Here is a 15,440-nt window from a genome sequence, read left to right as displayed (position 1 = left end):
GATAGTTTTTCTTACCACCTAGAGAAATAAATGAAGCAAGAGCAGAGGTAACCATAACCACGGTCATATTTAGAATATCATAATGAGTGGTTGTGTTAGAGATGCAAGCCTAGGAGTCAATGTCTGAAATAGGATTTTTCTCAGGAGGATAGCATGCCAAAAGATTTCTGGGAACAGTTGAGGTTAGAAGGAGCTCAAGTCACCTCAATACAAGTAATTGTTTCTTGTGTTAAAGGAGATGTCTGTAAGCTTTATATTTGCCAGGTTTGGATGGAGGCTCACTAGCCGGGACAAAATGGAGCCTCCAGTGCATAGTTTTACATGCGTCAATATACCAATAGACTGTAACCCAGAGGATGTAGTAAAGTAGACCAGTGAGCTGTATGTCGAAAGGAGTCGAGCAGCTTCTCAGAGGATATAAAATTAGAATTGGCATTTGGTTGTGGTGGTTGGGGGGGACTGGTTAATTGGTCATAAACTATGAAAGAGGTGCAACACAATCAATAGTGTGTTCAGCTTCATTGTGGATTGTGACATGATGATCATTGGATGCCTGTAATGGTAAAGTGAAGTGGAAAAAATTAGAAGCTGTATGGAGAGTGAATACTAAAAAAAGCGATTGGCAAGAGGGATCTGGTAATATATAAGCAAACCATGAATGTGAGAAATCAGGTACCTGCTGACAGAAGCATAATCAACCATAGTTGTACCCCCACTGTTGGAATTGAGGAATGGGGTGACCTCCATTAAGAATTTGAACACCACATGACTTGCCTAATTGGGGAACATGTAATTTGCCTAGCTTTGACAGGATTGTCTCCATCATATGATGTCCTTCTTAGACCAAACTCCTCAAGGTCAATCTCTTGAAGGTGGTGATCAAGTATTGGTGTTTGATGGGTCCCACTACAGGAGGTTAAGTCACCCAACTCATTAAGAATGTGAAGAACATGTCTCACCTAACTACTGATGTCAATTGCCTAATTGTGACAGGATTATCCCCATCATCTGATGTCCTTAGTAAACCAAACTTCACAGGGTCAATCTCCTGAAGGTCTGTTCTCTTTGAGGTCAAGTACCATTGTCTTACACGTCCCAGTCTAGGCAAAAGAAAATCATCCAATAGAATGACATCACCTGATGAAAAATGGTGACAATTCTATAGATAGAGATCAAGCTACAGATCAACATTGGTCAGGTTGATAAATGGTGACATAGTATGGTGGAAATAACAACCTGCAGTGAAGATGCTGTGGAGCAAGGGATTCTTTAGAATTCAAAACCATATGGAGAATGTAAGTCTGCTGCTAACAGTGACAATTGGGACTGAAAGTCATGAATGTGGCAGGCTACATGTCTAGAACCACAGAAAACTCTTTATCTACAAGACTTATATTTGAAGGCCATGACCCAAAGTATCTTGTGACTTTAGGGAACACATGGTCATGGTTCTCACAGGTTTCTGTATGAAAGATAAAGTCTTGTGATGGTATGTACTTGTAGAAGAACATTCATCACTATTACAGTTATATCAGGTGATATGGATAGCCCTCACTTGCTGAGGCCTGTAAATGGCATTATTTGAATGGCCAATGGTACAATCACTCCAATTTCTTAATGGTAATGATTCTTGTGTCAGATCAACAATAATTCTGTCTTCTTGCAGTTGACTACACAACTTGCTGTGTTGAATCTTGGGCGTTTTGACCATCTTGACCTTGTAAGACTTAAGTAGCTTTACTCACATGTGCCTGAGTTAGAGGATTCTCCATATTCAGGGAGGATGCTGTCTGTTTTGGTTTCTTCCCATTAGCAAAAATATAGAAATTTTAATATTTTGTTTCTGGCAGTAAAGCAGCAGAAATTCAAAATATTGAGAGAAAAACCCAGAAAATAATTTCAATCACCTGTTGCTATTGTTATGTTTTTGTTTTCCATGATTGTGTCTCAGATATGAAGATTTTATATAGTGGTGAAAAGTTCTGGACGATTTTATAGAGTGTTGAAAAGTTCTGGAAGATTTTATAGAGTGGTGGAAAGTTCTGAAGGATTCAAATTCTGAATCTGAAATGGTTGTGAATTTGAAACCCGTAAGTTACAGACAAATGTCTCAGCAATCATCTATATCAATTAGAAACCCTCGATTTACATTTAGAAAAACTTGAATTGGAAGAGTAGTGTAGAGAAAAGGTTGAAAATTGTGTAGTAACATTAATGAAAAAGGAAAGGCAATGTAGGCCTAGTTAGTTCAAGGTCAGCTGTGGATCGTTCACAATCCTGGGCAGAAGGTCAGGAGAGGGTGAAAAACCTCTGCAGAAGGTTGGCCATGGTTTTTAGAATTAAAAGAAGCAATTTTAAATGCAGAAAGCCATCCATGGTTGTATTATTGTGACTCATTCTGTTATTAGTTAATTGTTGCTTTTCATTCGCAGGGTAAGGTATCAAAACACGCATTCTATCCTTTGTCCTACAGTTTGATGCGTATGGTCTAGAAAGGGACTAAGTTGTGAGATATGATCATGGGGCTTCATTCATTTATTCATTAAAAATTTAAATATTATAATTGAATTTATTACTTTGTATGAAAACAAAATCACATTGATTTAAGCTAGTTTTACTGTTTGTTATACCTGCATTCAGTTTTGTTTATGGAGTGGCTTTCTGATGCTCTAGAGGATCTTGATAAATTTTTGATGCTCTAAAGGTTGTAGAATATATTTGAATGTTGTAAATCATCTAGAAGGTTTTTTGATGTATTAGACTTTATAGAGGATCTAAAATTGCAGTGCTCAATAGGTAACTATACATTGGGCCATAATTTTCTATGGTTGGAGTATGGTACTTTATATAGGATTCCTTCATCTCTTCCAGTAACCAACCTTATTAATTTGAATGTAGGGAGCGTTTGCGAATCGATCCCAAGGAGCATCCTATGTTGTTATCAGAACCATCATCCAATTCACCAAGTCAAAGAGAAAGGCAAGTTCGACTCATTAAGATGGTGACCTAAGGACCTTCTTTAATACATTTAAACAACTTCAAGTTCTGTTCTTACGAAAAATTGGGAAAGTCAAGTACATACATGTAAATTTTTCATTTGTACTGCAAACAAACTTTCGTTGGTTCAGTTTTAGAAGTCTGGACTATTATGTTACAATTAAAGTTCTTTTTTTGCTATATTTTTGAGCAGTCACAGTCAAACATGTTGCTCTATTGTCATGTGCGTTATGTTTCTATCACTCTTCTTGAAGGAGAAGATTTTAATCAAGAATTGCCAATGTTTCAACAGAACAGCAGAGGTTATGTTTGAGAATCACAAGGTCCCTGCACTATTCTTAGCAAAAAACGCAGTATGTCTTCTTACTTCATGCATTTGTGTCCATTATTTCTTGTTTATGACAATCATTCATAGTGTCATTATCTTTACAAATTTAATGGTGATTATTTTGGGGTTGCTACCATGGCAGGTCCTAACTTCCTTTGCTTCAGGACGTGCTACTTCTCTAGTTGTTGATTGGTGAGACTGAATAACTATCTTGTTACTTCATAGGTCTTTGTGTAGTTATTTATAAATGCATAGTGCATGATCCATTTTGTGTGAAGAATATGAAGCCTATCCTCATTTGGTAGCTAGATGGATTAGTGTGAGAAAAAAATTCTATCATGTTTTCCCCATGTCTACATATTTCTCTGTGGGATTTTTTGATGCAAGGTTAGTGAATAAAATTTAAAATATTTTCTCGAGTCTTAATCGAAAACTTTCTTTCCAAAATTATACTCATTATGAGGTGCAATAACGATAATGATTGCTTCACTCTGGATTAGTAATAAAATATTCTTGGAGAAATTTAAGGTTGTCGACAAACTAGCTCTACTTGAGAATAAGAAGTACAATCTAAAACTAGGTTTCTATTCAAAAGTAAATTCTAAAAGTTAGAATCACTATAATTATTTTTGCTATCAATTTCTGAACAATAGGTTTATTTCTATCTACCTTCTTAAAGTGTAAATAATTTCTTCTGGTCTTCAACAATAATTGATGTATTTTTACAGCAATATTGTTTACAGTGGTACTCATGGATGCATCCCCGACTCTTTTCGAGGCTACAACATCTCTGCCGTATTTTGGGTATGTGTTGGGAGACTTTGGGGCTGTCCCTGACGTCTCTACTGGATTGGAAACACCTTGCAAACAGTCAAGAGGCAGTTTGACAGGTCTCTGACATCCCTTGACCATCCCTTAAAGCTCTACTGACTTTTCGACAAGAAAAACATAAATAAATGGGCTGGTGGGGCCTGCAAGGCCCTCTGCACCCCTACCCTAAACCTGTAAGCATGAGAAGTGGCTGAAGTTTCCTTTGATTATTTATATCAATAGACATCACTAGTATACAGCAGCATGCATACAAAAGTGCCAAAACGCACACAAATGAAAAATATGACGATGATTGTTAAATCCAATGTTTCATGGGGATGTCTCTCCCCCCATAATCCCCACTTTTCTGGGATAGGGATGTTCTGAAGAAGTGGGACTTGGAGGGGTCATCTCCCTATTGTCCCACCATCACTGTTCAAGGCTTGGGAATGTTTTTCGGGACCCCCCTTAGTTTGAGGATGGCTTGGGACTTCAGGACATTCTCAAGACATCTGGGGGACTATGAGGAGTCTCCGAACCATCCTAGGGATTTTCAGGTTTCCCCCATGGCATGAAAATAAAAAAAAATCATTATTTTGGTTTTGGGAAAGAAGGGTAATAATTTATTAAATCATTAGGGAACATATATTACAACTTGAAAGATAGTTATTCATTCAGAACACAAGATGGCCAGAAACACCAGAACTCCAGCCACAACAACCCTTCCCAAACATCACTCACTAATCAACATCTCTAAACTTTGAGAACAATCTGGAGATAAATTCTCCATTCACCAATATTCCAATCACCCTGTTTCTCTCAAGCCCATTTAGCCAGGCAATCTGCCACCTTCATCCACTCTCCAGGGGCGTGGAAAAAGAAAATAAGAAATAGAAAAGTACTCAGAATTTGCCTAGCCACTGAAGCCAGATGCCAATTCACTCCGTCAAATTTCCTATCATTCAGCATATTATCAGAATCTGAGAGTCTGACTTACAAATAACCTTGCACCTGCCAAGAGTATAGGCCCTTTCTAGAGCAATAAGAATAGCAATGGCTTCCATAAGATTAAAGATTAACATAGAACTACAAAACAATAAAGGATAAAACTATTATACTATACTGCTAAATATTGGCAAAAAGGAAAGATACAAGACAAAAGAAAATGCAAAGAGGTAAGTAATAATAATTTATATTCTAACTAAAAGGAAGGATAAGATAAAGAGAATGGATTAAAATAGAAAACAAAACAAAAAATAAATTGGTATCCTATAAACCATCAAAATTAGAGAATTGAAATATAATAGAGACTAAGAAAAACAAAATATAACACAACATAACAATATAGTAAATAAGATACCAATTTATTTTTTGTTTTGTTTTCTATTATAATCCATTCTCTTTATTTTATCCTTCCTTTTGGTTATAATAGATATTATTTACTTTCCTCTTTGCATTTTCTTTTGTTCTATATCTTTCCTTTTTGCTAATATTTAGCAGTATAGTATAATAGTTTATGTTAATCTCTCCTTATATATATATACAAAGAAAGAGAGAGAGAGAGAGAGAGAGAGAGAGAGAGAGAGAGAGAGAGAGAGAAACACTCTCCATTAAGATTATAGGTCTTTTGTAACTTATTGTCTAGGTTTTTAACCCTCTTGTTTGGTCAACCCACGTTGGGATTTGTGTGTACCACCCACCTTCCCTCTCTTCCCCCCTCGCTCCCTCCCTCCCTCCCTTTTTAGTGTGTCTTGGTCTGCTACTTACCATTTCTCCTCCTTATGCACTCTCTCATCCTGATGATGGATCACGGAGTGTAATCCGAAACATTGATGCAAAAACTCGCACACAATCGAATCCAGAAATTGTGAACTATGAGCATTGACATATCCCAAACTTGATATAACTACTTAGAATGGCATTACAAACAACTAACGGTCATAAAGCAAAAAAATAGCTCAGTTTGGCAGCCAATAAAAACCTTACAAATCTGTTGCAGGTCTCAGACTGTGAACAGTTGTCATCAGCAATTATTTATGGCTTCTTTCTGTTGAGACATGGACCAGCTAGGACTCGAACCTAGGACCTTCCATAACACTGCTAGAGTGCTCTACCACTGAGCTACTGGTCCCTCTTGGACCAGTCCATCGTCGGTCCGGGTGTGGCTTATTTCCAACACCAACACCCCCCCTTAAGCCACACCTCTCGTGTGCTTGGGACTCCTAGCCTGGACCTGGCTCTGATACCATGTTGAGACATGGACCAGCCAGGACTTGAACCTAGGACCTTCCATAACACTGCTGGAGTGCTCTACCACCAAGCTACTGGTCCCTCTTGGACCAGTCCATCGTCGGTCCGGGTGTAGCTTATTTCCAACACCAACACTCTGATATAAACTAAGGCCTCTAAAGAGCAGCGATAGCACCAAGAAACACCTCCAAACAAGGGCAAAGGCCCTCCAAGTCACTTAGATAAGAAATATCAGTCTTTGGCACTCATGAACAGTTATTTTCAGGGCAGAAACACAAACCAATATCAATGCTGTAGCTGACTGAGCATAATCAAACAGGGGTGATTGGCTTCAAATGCCCTTTTCACTCTTTTCGACCCCAAAACTCTACTTTTAATTTATCAAGCCAGCAGCAGTAATCCTGGATGCCATCTAGAATTATGGTAACGACCTCAATCAGCAAACCCGAACTGAATATATTCCAAGTTGAACCTCCTTGAACAAGGGTGGCTGGCTGAGAAGGGGTGATTTGCTTCAAAAATTCCAAATCTCAACCAAAAAATCTGAAACTTGTTGCAATGTGGGCACCCAGAACAAGGAAACTGATTTTAACAATGCCCAATTTTTTTTGAATGAAGCGCTAACTCTCAACTCCAGAACAAGGGGGTCAACTAATGGAATGGTTCGACCAGGTACAAATTTCAACCCAAAACCTTGCAAGCACACTGAAAACTCTGAAATTATTGACAACACAATCAAACTATGAGATCTGAATCAAAAAACCATATAAATCTTCGTCTTTGAAACTCAAATCACCAAAACTCATTCAATCCAAGTGTATTTACTATTTTCTGAATGAAAGCACTCAACTGGCTAGGTTGATCTTTTACCACCGAAACTAGATAGATTGAAGAGGGTTTACGTTGTCACCAACTCTTAGAAGAACTCCAATGCTCATTTCGATAGCATATTTGTATGTGTGCAAACTCTCAATCCAGAAATGAGAGCCAACACTCCAATCTATAGAGTTTGGAGGGAAATTAGGGCATTTCAAATTTTTAAAGTATTTTATTTCCCCCATAAAAGCCTCCTTTATAACACCTTTTAAAAACAACTTAGAAAAACTCCAATGCTCATTTTTATAGCATATTTGTATGCGTGCAAACTCTCAATGCAGAAATGAGAGCCAACACTCCAATCTATAGAGTTTGGAGGGAAATTAGGGCATTTCAAATTTTTAAGTATTTTATTTCCCCCGTAAAAGCCTCCTTTATAACACCTTTTAAAAACAACTTTGGTCTCCATAGCTACGTGTCCAACTTGGGGACATTCACTATATGAAATATTTATCACTTAAGTTAATATTAAAACGTCACTTTAATAGTTAACTGAAAATATTAAAATAATTCCATTCACCTTATTGAAAACTGCCTAGGCATTGAAATGGAAACCAATTCACACCGAGCAAAATTGAAGAGGGATGCTTGGCACTAGAAATAGTAGTTACCAGTAATTGCACTTACTAAAAATAGAAATTTGTCGAAACTCAAGGAAACCGAAAAGCCGACTCTCCAAGGAAACATGAGTCCCCTAAGCACCATGAAATAGCCTATGAGAGCCCAAGAATAGGCAAACGAGAAGCAAAGTTGACTAGGTGTGAGAAGGGGATATTACAAACCCAAAGGGGGCTCCATGCAATACTTGCTAAGAATAGTTGTAGGTTGAAGGGGGACCTTCATCCACACCTTATTAGCCCATTTTTTGCATAGGAAGTTGAGCACCACAAGATGTCAAGGACTTGAAATGAATACCAATGTATTGCAACATAAATGTGGTGAAGTAAATCCATAGGTAGATAACAATGACAAAAACATGGAGGTGAACACAACCTTGGGTCTTGCGAGAGTATGGATAATTTCATTCATCATCATGTCAAAAGGAGGCATATGGAAGATTAGTTGCTTTCACTGTTTGATTCAGGTCAAAGATGAGGAAATTTGGGACATGGAGACACCATAAATTATTTGGTTTAGTGGAGGAACTTGCCTATGGAGGAGGCTACTCTAGAAGAATCGAGGAATATTGATATTTGCATAGAATTCTAGATAGGAGGCGACAAAGAATATAAATTACAGTTGCTTGAGGACAATCAAATTAGAGTTGGGTGGTTTTGTCATGTCACATTATTCGTAATTTATATGGTGGTCCCAAAATTCCCATTTCCTATCACCAATGTTCCCCCTTGATCCAAATTTGTGTATAAGTTCTTCCCTTCATCCCCATGTATTTGCTCAAGATCCCCAAAATTCGTAAGTATGGAGGCATGCTCATTTTTCTAAGCTAATGTAAGCTTTTGGAGTTGCAGAGTTTTCTTTGTCGACATGTCTTTCTTCCCAAGTCTGCTTTCTTCTATACTACCATTGGGGTTTCAAACTTACCTATTTAGGCATACCTCACGAACATTGTAGTCTTCATTCCTTTCTCCTATCGGGCTATCGAACTTGTTCATCTTGACATGCCTCTCCAACCACTCTTGCCATTTCTCACTATTCTTTACTTGTACCACTTGATGCATAACAGTGCCATAGTGCTTATTCTTGACACATGGCTCTAGCACTTGTATCATATCACCAACGATATGATCTACTTGGAAGATGTATCTCGTGTATTCTTCAACATGAGAGTTGAGTTTATTGCCCTAGCTGCAATTTATGTGGTAGTTAGGGTTTCAAACCCAAAGAGGTTGCTCACCATACTTGTTGAGGATAGTTGCAGGTTAAATGGGGACCCTCATCCACACATTCCAAGCCTGTTTTCGCTTAGGATGATGTCATTGCCGTCTCGATGCAAAGGGAAACAATGATCAACAAGGAAAGCTATTCCTGTGTACCGAACTTAGGACAACAACTATTGTGTGATTTTCGATGCGCTTTTGGGCATCTTAAGATTGCAGAGTTAGAGGAAAGTGGGCATGTTCAAAAAAAGCATCGAAAATTCTAATCCAAAATCACAATAAACACTTGTTTTTCTAGTGTCTAGGTACGAGAATGAAAATTCACAAATTTGAAAGCATGTGGGATGAAAACCCCATAGATATAATGTTGGAGGATGAAATCCCTTTCAATGGTTAGGGCAGACTCACACAACAGATGCAATTGAGCTTTTAGGGTGGTTGATAACAATGAAAATGAACCCGCACAACACTTCCAATTGTCTTGGTTTTATGTTTTGTACTGTAATTACCATTAAGGCAATAACTAGTCATTGCATTACCATATAGCTTTGTTCTTCTAAGAGGTAATTTGTAATTGAAACTTTCTTATACAACCTCTATTGTGATATAGTTTTGTAAGGGTATTTCAGGCCCTTCAAAAAATACTTATTTACTATTTATTTCCATTTGCAAGCTTGGTTTGCGGTTTGAGTTTTCCATGTAAATGCATGAATGTAATGATTTTATTGTTGGTGAATTGTATTCATATGGAGTGTGTTGCAAATCTCTAGGTGTAGTAGAGGTGGACAGTAAGTTAGGGTTTGCTGTTTTAGGGTTAAGGAACCTTGAAGCACATTTAGGGTGGATAACATTACTATGTGAATATTGATATTTTCTAAGGTTTTCCAAGGTTATTGCTGCTGTTAAACATCATTATTCATTTTAGGGGTTGTATGGTTACTATTTAATATTTAAAATCTATTAAAATTATTTGCCCAAAATCTAGCTTAGGACATTAGAGAAGTGCATATCCTTTTTAATAGACCATATTTCTCTCTGAAATTTGGAGGGTCGATCAAGGATATATAAAGTCTGCTACATGCTAGATTTGAAGTCATTTGAAGCAGTTTTAGCAAAAGTAGGGTTTTCAGCAAATTTGCTTGTAGAGTTGTAAAACAGTAAGTTATGCTAGAACTTTCAGATTATTTGTATTTGTTTTGAATAAGTTAAGTCAAATGTACTTTGGGCGTATCATGACAGGGCCATAGACTAGAGGCTGAGGCAAGAATTTATATGCACCAGGGATATGTGTAGCCAGAAATGGGAATTGAGAGGTGTTTTGGTTTTTGATCAGAATTTTGCCTTGTTGAACAGGCACACATATTTGATTCTACTTTACTCCAAAAGATTGAGTTTTCTAATTATGAGTTACATAAGCGGAGCCCATCACACAATATCCTAATTGAGTGAATTTTTTATTTGATTTGATCTTTATTGTTAGTGAGATGTATTATTTGATCTTTGATAATCTGCACCAGCAGAGTCAAATATGGTAATTTTCTAGTGATGATGCTCTGTATACAAGTACTGTATGAATTCTAAACAGGTATGAGTCCCTTGCAATGGATAATTTCTTTGAGAGGGTGAACTTCTCTTTGTAAAGAGGGTGATGATCATTCTATGTTAGCTCTTTATCCATGCTTAAACTTTGTCCCTAAACTCATAGGATTTTTATAGTCTGAAGACTAGGAGTTCAGTTACAGTGGTAAGGCTTTTAACATTTGCAATTTAATGAAATTCCTCAGCCTTTTCCGATTTTTGACTAGATGAATGAGTTCTTGGACAGGTATTATGTTATTTTTAATTTTATTTCTCACAAGGACAGAAGATTGTTGATTTTCTGAAATCATCTTGGAGAGATAAATCTTTGATCTGGTTGCTAGGTGTTAACTGATAATTTTGTTTACTATATTGCATATGGGTTCTGTCGGGGTCTAAGTAGGCAGCCACTATGCAGCTAAATTGGATTGCATGTAATCAGTTCTTAACAAGGTTGAGTAATATAATCACTTATAATACATATAATATCATTTATTTATGTTTGATTGTGCTTTCTCACCTAGGCTGTCAAATTATATGTGATTTGAATCAACAATGTATGCATTGATAAAACATGTTTCTGAATTTTTACCTTCTCTAAACCATAGATGGAAGACTCATAGAGTAGTCGCCGAGTCTTGAAAAACTTGCGAGTTTTTTCTACTCGGCGAGTATTTATGCCATTAACTTGCACAAATACTCACCGAATTTTTGGTGTATTTTTCACAAACACTCGGTGAGTCTTTGGCAAAAACTCGGCGAGTCTTTGGCAAAAACTCGGCTGCATAAAAAAAGAGGCTCGAACACGTCAAAAAATTATCTAATTTTTTTTTTCAAGTCAGTCTCATTCTCTTCATCGGAGTATATAGATGAAATATAACATTTAAGTATAAGAAAATGTCATACTTTAAGTTATATTTCATGTATATATTGGTAGGATGTTTGAGATGGTTTCAAATCTCTAGGAGTTATAATGTAAATTCTAGGTTTTAGAAGATCTTTTAAATTTTCAGACAATCAAATTTCAGTAATCAGTAGACTCCTATCAGCATTCTCTCACTCTCTCTCTATCTCACTCGCTTTATCTGCCTCGAGTTCTAGACCTATCTATCTCCCTATCACTCTTCCTCTATCCCCTCTCTCTACCACTCTCTATCACACTCTATCTTCTCTCCCCCAAGATCTAGACCTATCTCTCCACCTCTCTCTCTCTCTCACCCTCAAACCCCTGTGAGGGCGCAACCTCATTTTGGCGAGGTGGAGGAGCCACATAAGACTCTGAGGACCATAGATGGAACACTCGCAGAGTACTCGGTGAGTTTCAAAATCTCGCCGAGTTTTTGAGCTTTGCGAGTTTTTACCACTTTAACTAGCAGCAAAAACTCGTCGAGTAATCATCGAGTTTGTTTTTTGCAAAAACTCGGCGAGTTTCTATAAAAAACTTGGCTAGACTAAAAAAAGAGGCCCAAACATGTCAAAAAATTATCTATTTTTGTTTTTTCAGGTCAGTTTCATTCTCTTCATCAGAATATATACATGAAATATAGCATTTAAGTATAAGTGGCATTTCAATATGTCTTTTTCCTTTCTTATACTCAGATCTCTAGGAGTTATAATGCAAATTCTAGATTTTAGAAGATATTTTAATTTTTCAGACAATCAAATTTTAGTAATCATTATGCTCCTATCAACATTCTCTCACTCACTTTATCTGTCTCGAATTTCAGACCTATCTATCTCCCTATCACTCTTCCTCTATCCCCCTCTCTACCACACTCCAGCTCACTCTCTCCTCTCTCCCCCAAGATCTAGACCTATCTCTCTACCCCTCTTTTTCTCACCCTCAGACCCTGACGAGGGGTGCTACTCTCAACCTAATTTTAATTTGTAGATGCTTGGTGGCAAAGTTGGTGGAAATACCCCAAATCTCAAAAATTTTGCCTTCAGAATCTTATGTCAACCTTGTAGTTCATCCAGTTGTGAGCGCAATTAGAGCTTGTTTGAAGCCATCGACACGAAGAAGAGGAGCAAGATAGCTCAAAAACGCCTCAATGACCTTGTCTTTGTGCAATATAATCTTCGATTGCGCGTAAGGAAGGTAGAGGAAGTAGTAGGTGGGCCACTTGACTTGGATGATATAGATCCTTACAATGATTGGACATCACAAGAGCAGCCTCCATTGTTTTCCGAGGATGACATCACTGATTTGGAGAGGCAGGCTATGGAGGAGGAGGGGGGTGGATTTGATTTCACGCTAGATGACATTGAGGAGGAAGAGGATGAGGATGAGGAGTCATTGCCAGTGCCAGAAGCAGGTGGAGACATTGCTTCATCCAGGATGGAGGATGAGTCAACCATACCGAGTGAGGAGGCACAATCAGGCCCACTGCAGACTTCTATGACTAGACCCTCTAGTTTTACCTCTCCCCTAGTTTTTGCTAGAGCTAGGAAGAGGAAGTTGTAATTGTAATTTGTAATGATGTATTTACTTTTGGTTTTACAAAAACTATTTACTATTTTGCTTCCAGGCTTCCAACCATCAGCATTCCTCATTAGGATGCAATTTTGTAGACACTTTGCATTTAAATATATCTAGAATCAGCTTGTTTCTTTTGTGTTATCATTTATTGACTCATTGAATGCATCTTCTCATTAAATTTTGCAAAAAAAAAAATGCATTTTTTATTAAATTTAAATGTGTTTTTAAGTTGCTGAGTTTTTTCGAGTTTTTCCTGAGTTTTTGCCGAGTTTTTTTCCCAGGGGCTTGGTGAGTCGAGCTGAGTCGCGAGTAGTCCAACTATGCCGAGGACTAGACCCTCGAGTTCTACGTCTTCCCTATTTTTCACTAGAACTGGGAAGAGGAATATGTTAAATGTTTTGATGTAGTATTAACTTTTAGTTTTACAAAAACAATCTGCCATTTCATTTTGTTTCAAACTATCAGCCATCAGCATTCCACATGAGGATGCCATTTTGTACTTGATTTGCATTTAAATCAATCAAATACATCTAGACTTAGCTTGTTTCTTTTGTGTACTCATTTATTGACTCATTGGATGCATCTCCTTATTGAATTTTGCAAAAAAAAAAAATGCATTTCTAATTGAATTTAAGCAAATTTTTAAGTTGCCGAGTTTTGGCAGAGATTTGTTTTCAGGCCTTGGCGAGTTTTTGCTTTTGGCAAGTAGTTCAACTATGCTCTAAACAATTGGAATTGACATCAAAGTAAATAAATGTATACTGGCATAAAATTTCAAGCTCTAGGGCTTTCATGATTTGAGCAGTTACAGATTTTTTACACATGATGGCAAGGAAACTTTGAGAATTTTCGCTAAACCTTCATTAATTAATTCTCACTTCTCTAAAAGGTTGGAAAGTTTGGATTTGTCAGAAAAAGAATGTTGAATCCTATTTATTAATCTACTGGCATAGGAACATAAAAGAATTACTTTATGGTTGGAAAGTAATCTCATTGTTGTACATGCATTACTGAGGAAGGTAAATTTCCTTTGGCTGGTCTCACAGAGAATATTTTACAATCTGTATGAGTGTTTTCATGGATAATGGAATCTCGTACCAGTTTGAAAATGTAGTCATTGGATATTTCTAAGCATATAGTGGTGCTCTATTATCTTTGAATTGGTTCTTTTTCTTCTAGGAAGTGCATCATTATCCTTGAAATGCATTGTTTTATTTTTCTTCATTAAGCACCGTTTGCAACTTGCCATGCCAATTTCTTGGTTGCTGTTAATCAAAAAAAAATAAAATTATTCATATGTATTTTGAATATTGTTATTTGCCATAGCGGCGGTGGACCAACAACTGTTGCTGCAGTGCATGATGGTTATGTTCTTCAAAAGGTATTGCAATGCACATTTCAATCACGTTAGCTTTATTTATTTCAATTTTTGGTACTGCAAAATATTGTGAAAATTGCTGATAACAATGTTTAGTATAGGAAAAACAGATTTATATGTTGCATTGAGCATATTTTCAAATAAGTAGAGTTTACTTTATTAAACAACATTAATGTAGGCAGTGTGGTTGCAAATATCTAGATGATTGTTAACTGCTGGCAGGATGGGGATAAACAGCAAGCAAGTAAACAATCTAGGTTTTGCACATAGGTATAGCTATTAAAGTCCATTGTGATGGGACACACCAGTTTCTTGTTGGAAATATTGTAGTCATTGAGGTCAAAGGAAGACTACCGTCACGATTAAAGTCTAAGGAGTCATTGATGCTAAAGGGAAATTAATGTCACGATGATTTAGTGGGTGGCATAAATAATAAGTGTTGCGGAAGAGTACCGTCACGATTAAAGTCTAAGGAGTCATGGATGTTAAAGGGAAATTAATGTCACGATGATTTAGTGGGTGGCATAAATAATAAGTGTTGCTTAAGATATGATGATACAAATCTTAAAGCTGAGAAACAAGAATACATTTATCATATTCAAAACATTGTACATTGGATGGGATGAATGAATGATGAATTTTAATAATGTTGACGAGGCCAAAGCAGCCTATGGGACCCATGGACAGCATACACCCCAAAATACAGGGCACTAGGACCTTAATCAGTATGTAATCTCTTCTCAAGATCTGCTCTTCTGCAGTGAATTTTGATCAATAGACTTGCTGTTTTCTTGAGTTTTGTTTCTTCAAACCGTGTGTTTAAAATTTAAAATTGTCCATTTTCAAAATGTCTTCATAAATGACACGGATGTCACTGTATGCCAGGCATTCCATGACAAAATCCCG

At 37.0% G+C, this 15,440-nt stretch overlaps 1 protein-coding gene across 8 annotated transcripts in view; it reads left to right on the top strand.

The window, feature by feature from the left end:
• LOC131068691 (actin-related protein 4) overlaps positions 1-15,440 on the top strand; it is a 210,726-nt gene that overhangs the window by 66,395 nt on the left and 128,891 nt on the right. For all 8 annotated transcript variants that reach the window (XM_058003936.2, XM_058003939.2, XM_059207535.1 and 5 more), the window contains 4 exons: positions 2,899-2,979; positions 3,290-3,350; positions 3,468-3,517; positions 14,483-14,537. In XM_058003936.2, coding sequence (XP_057859919.2) covers positions 2,899-2,979; positions 3,290-3,350; positions 3,468-3,517; positions 14,483-14,537 — 247 coding nt within the window. The remainder of the gene's footprint in view (positions 1-2,898; positions 2,980-3,289; positions 3,351-3,467; positions 3,518-14,482; positions 14,538-15,440) is intronic.

This window comes from Cryptomeria japonica, chromosome 6 (assembly GCF_030272615.1).
Source record: "Cryptomeria japonica chromosome 6, Sugi_1.0, whole genome shotgun sequence".
Classification (NCBI taxonomy): Eukaryota; Viridiplantae; Streptophyta; class Pinopsida; order Cupressales; family Cupressaceae; genus Cryptomeria; species Cryptomeria japonica.
This window is presented reverse-complemented; position numbering and strand designations above follow the sequence as displayed.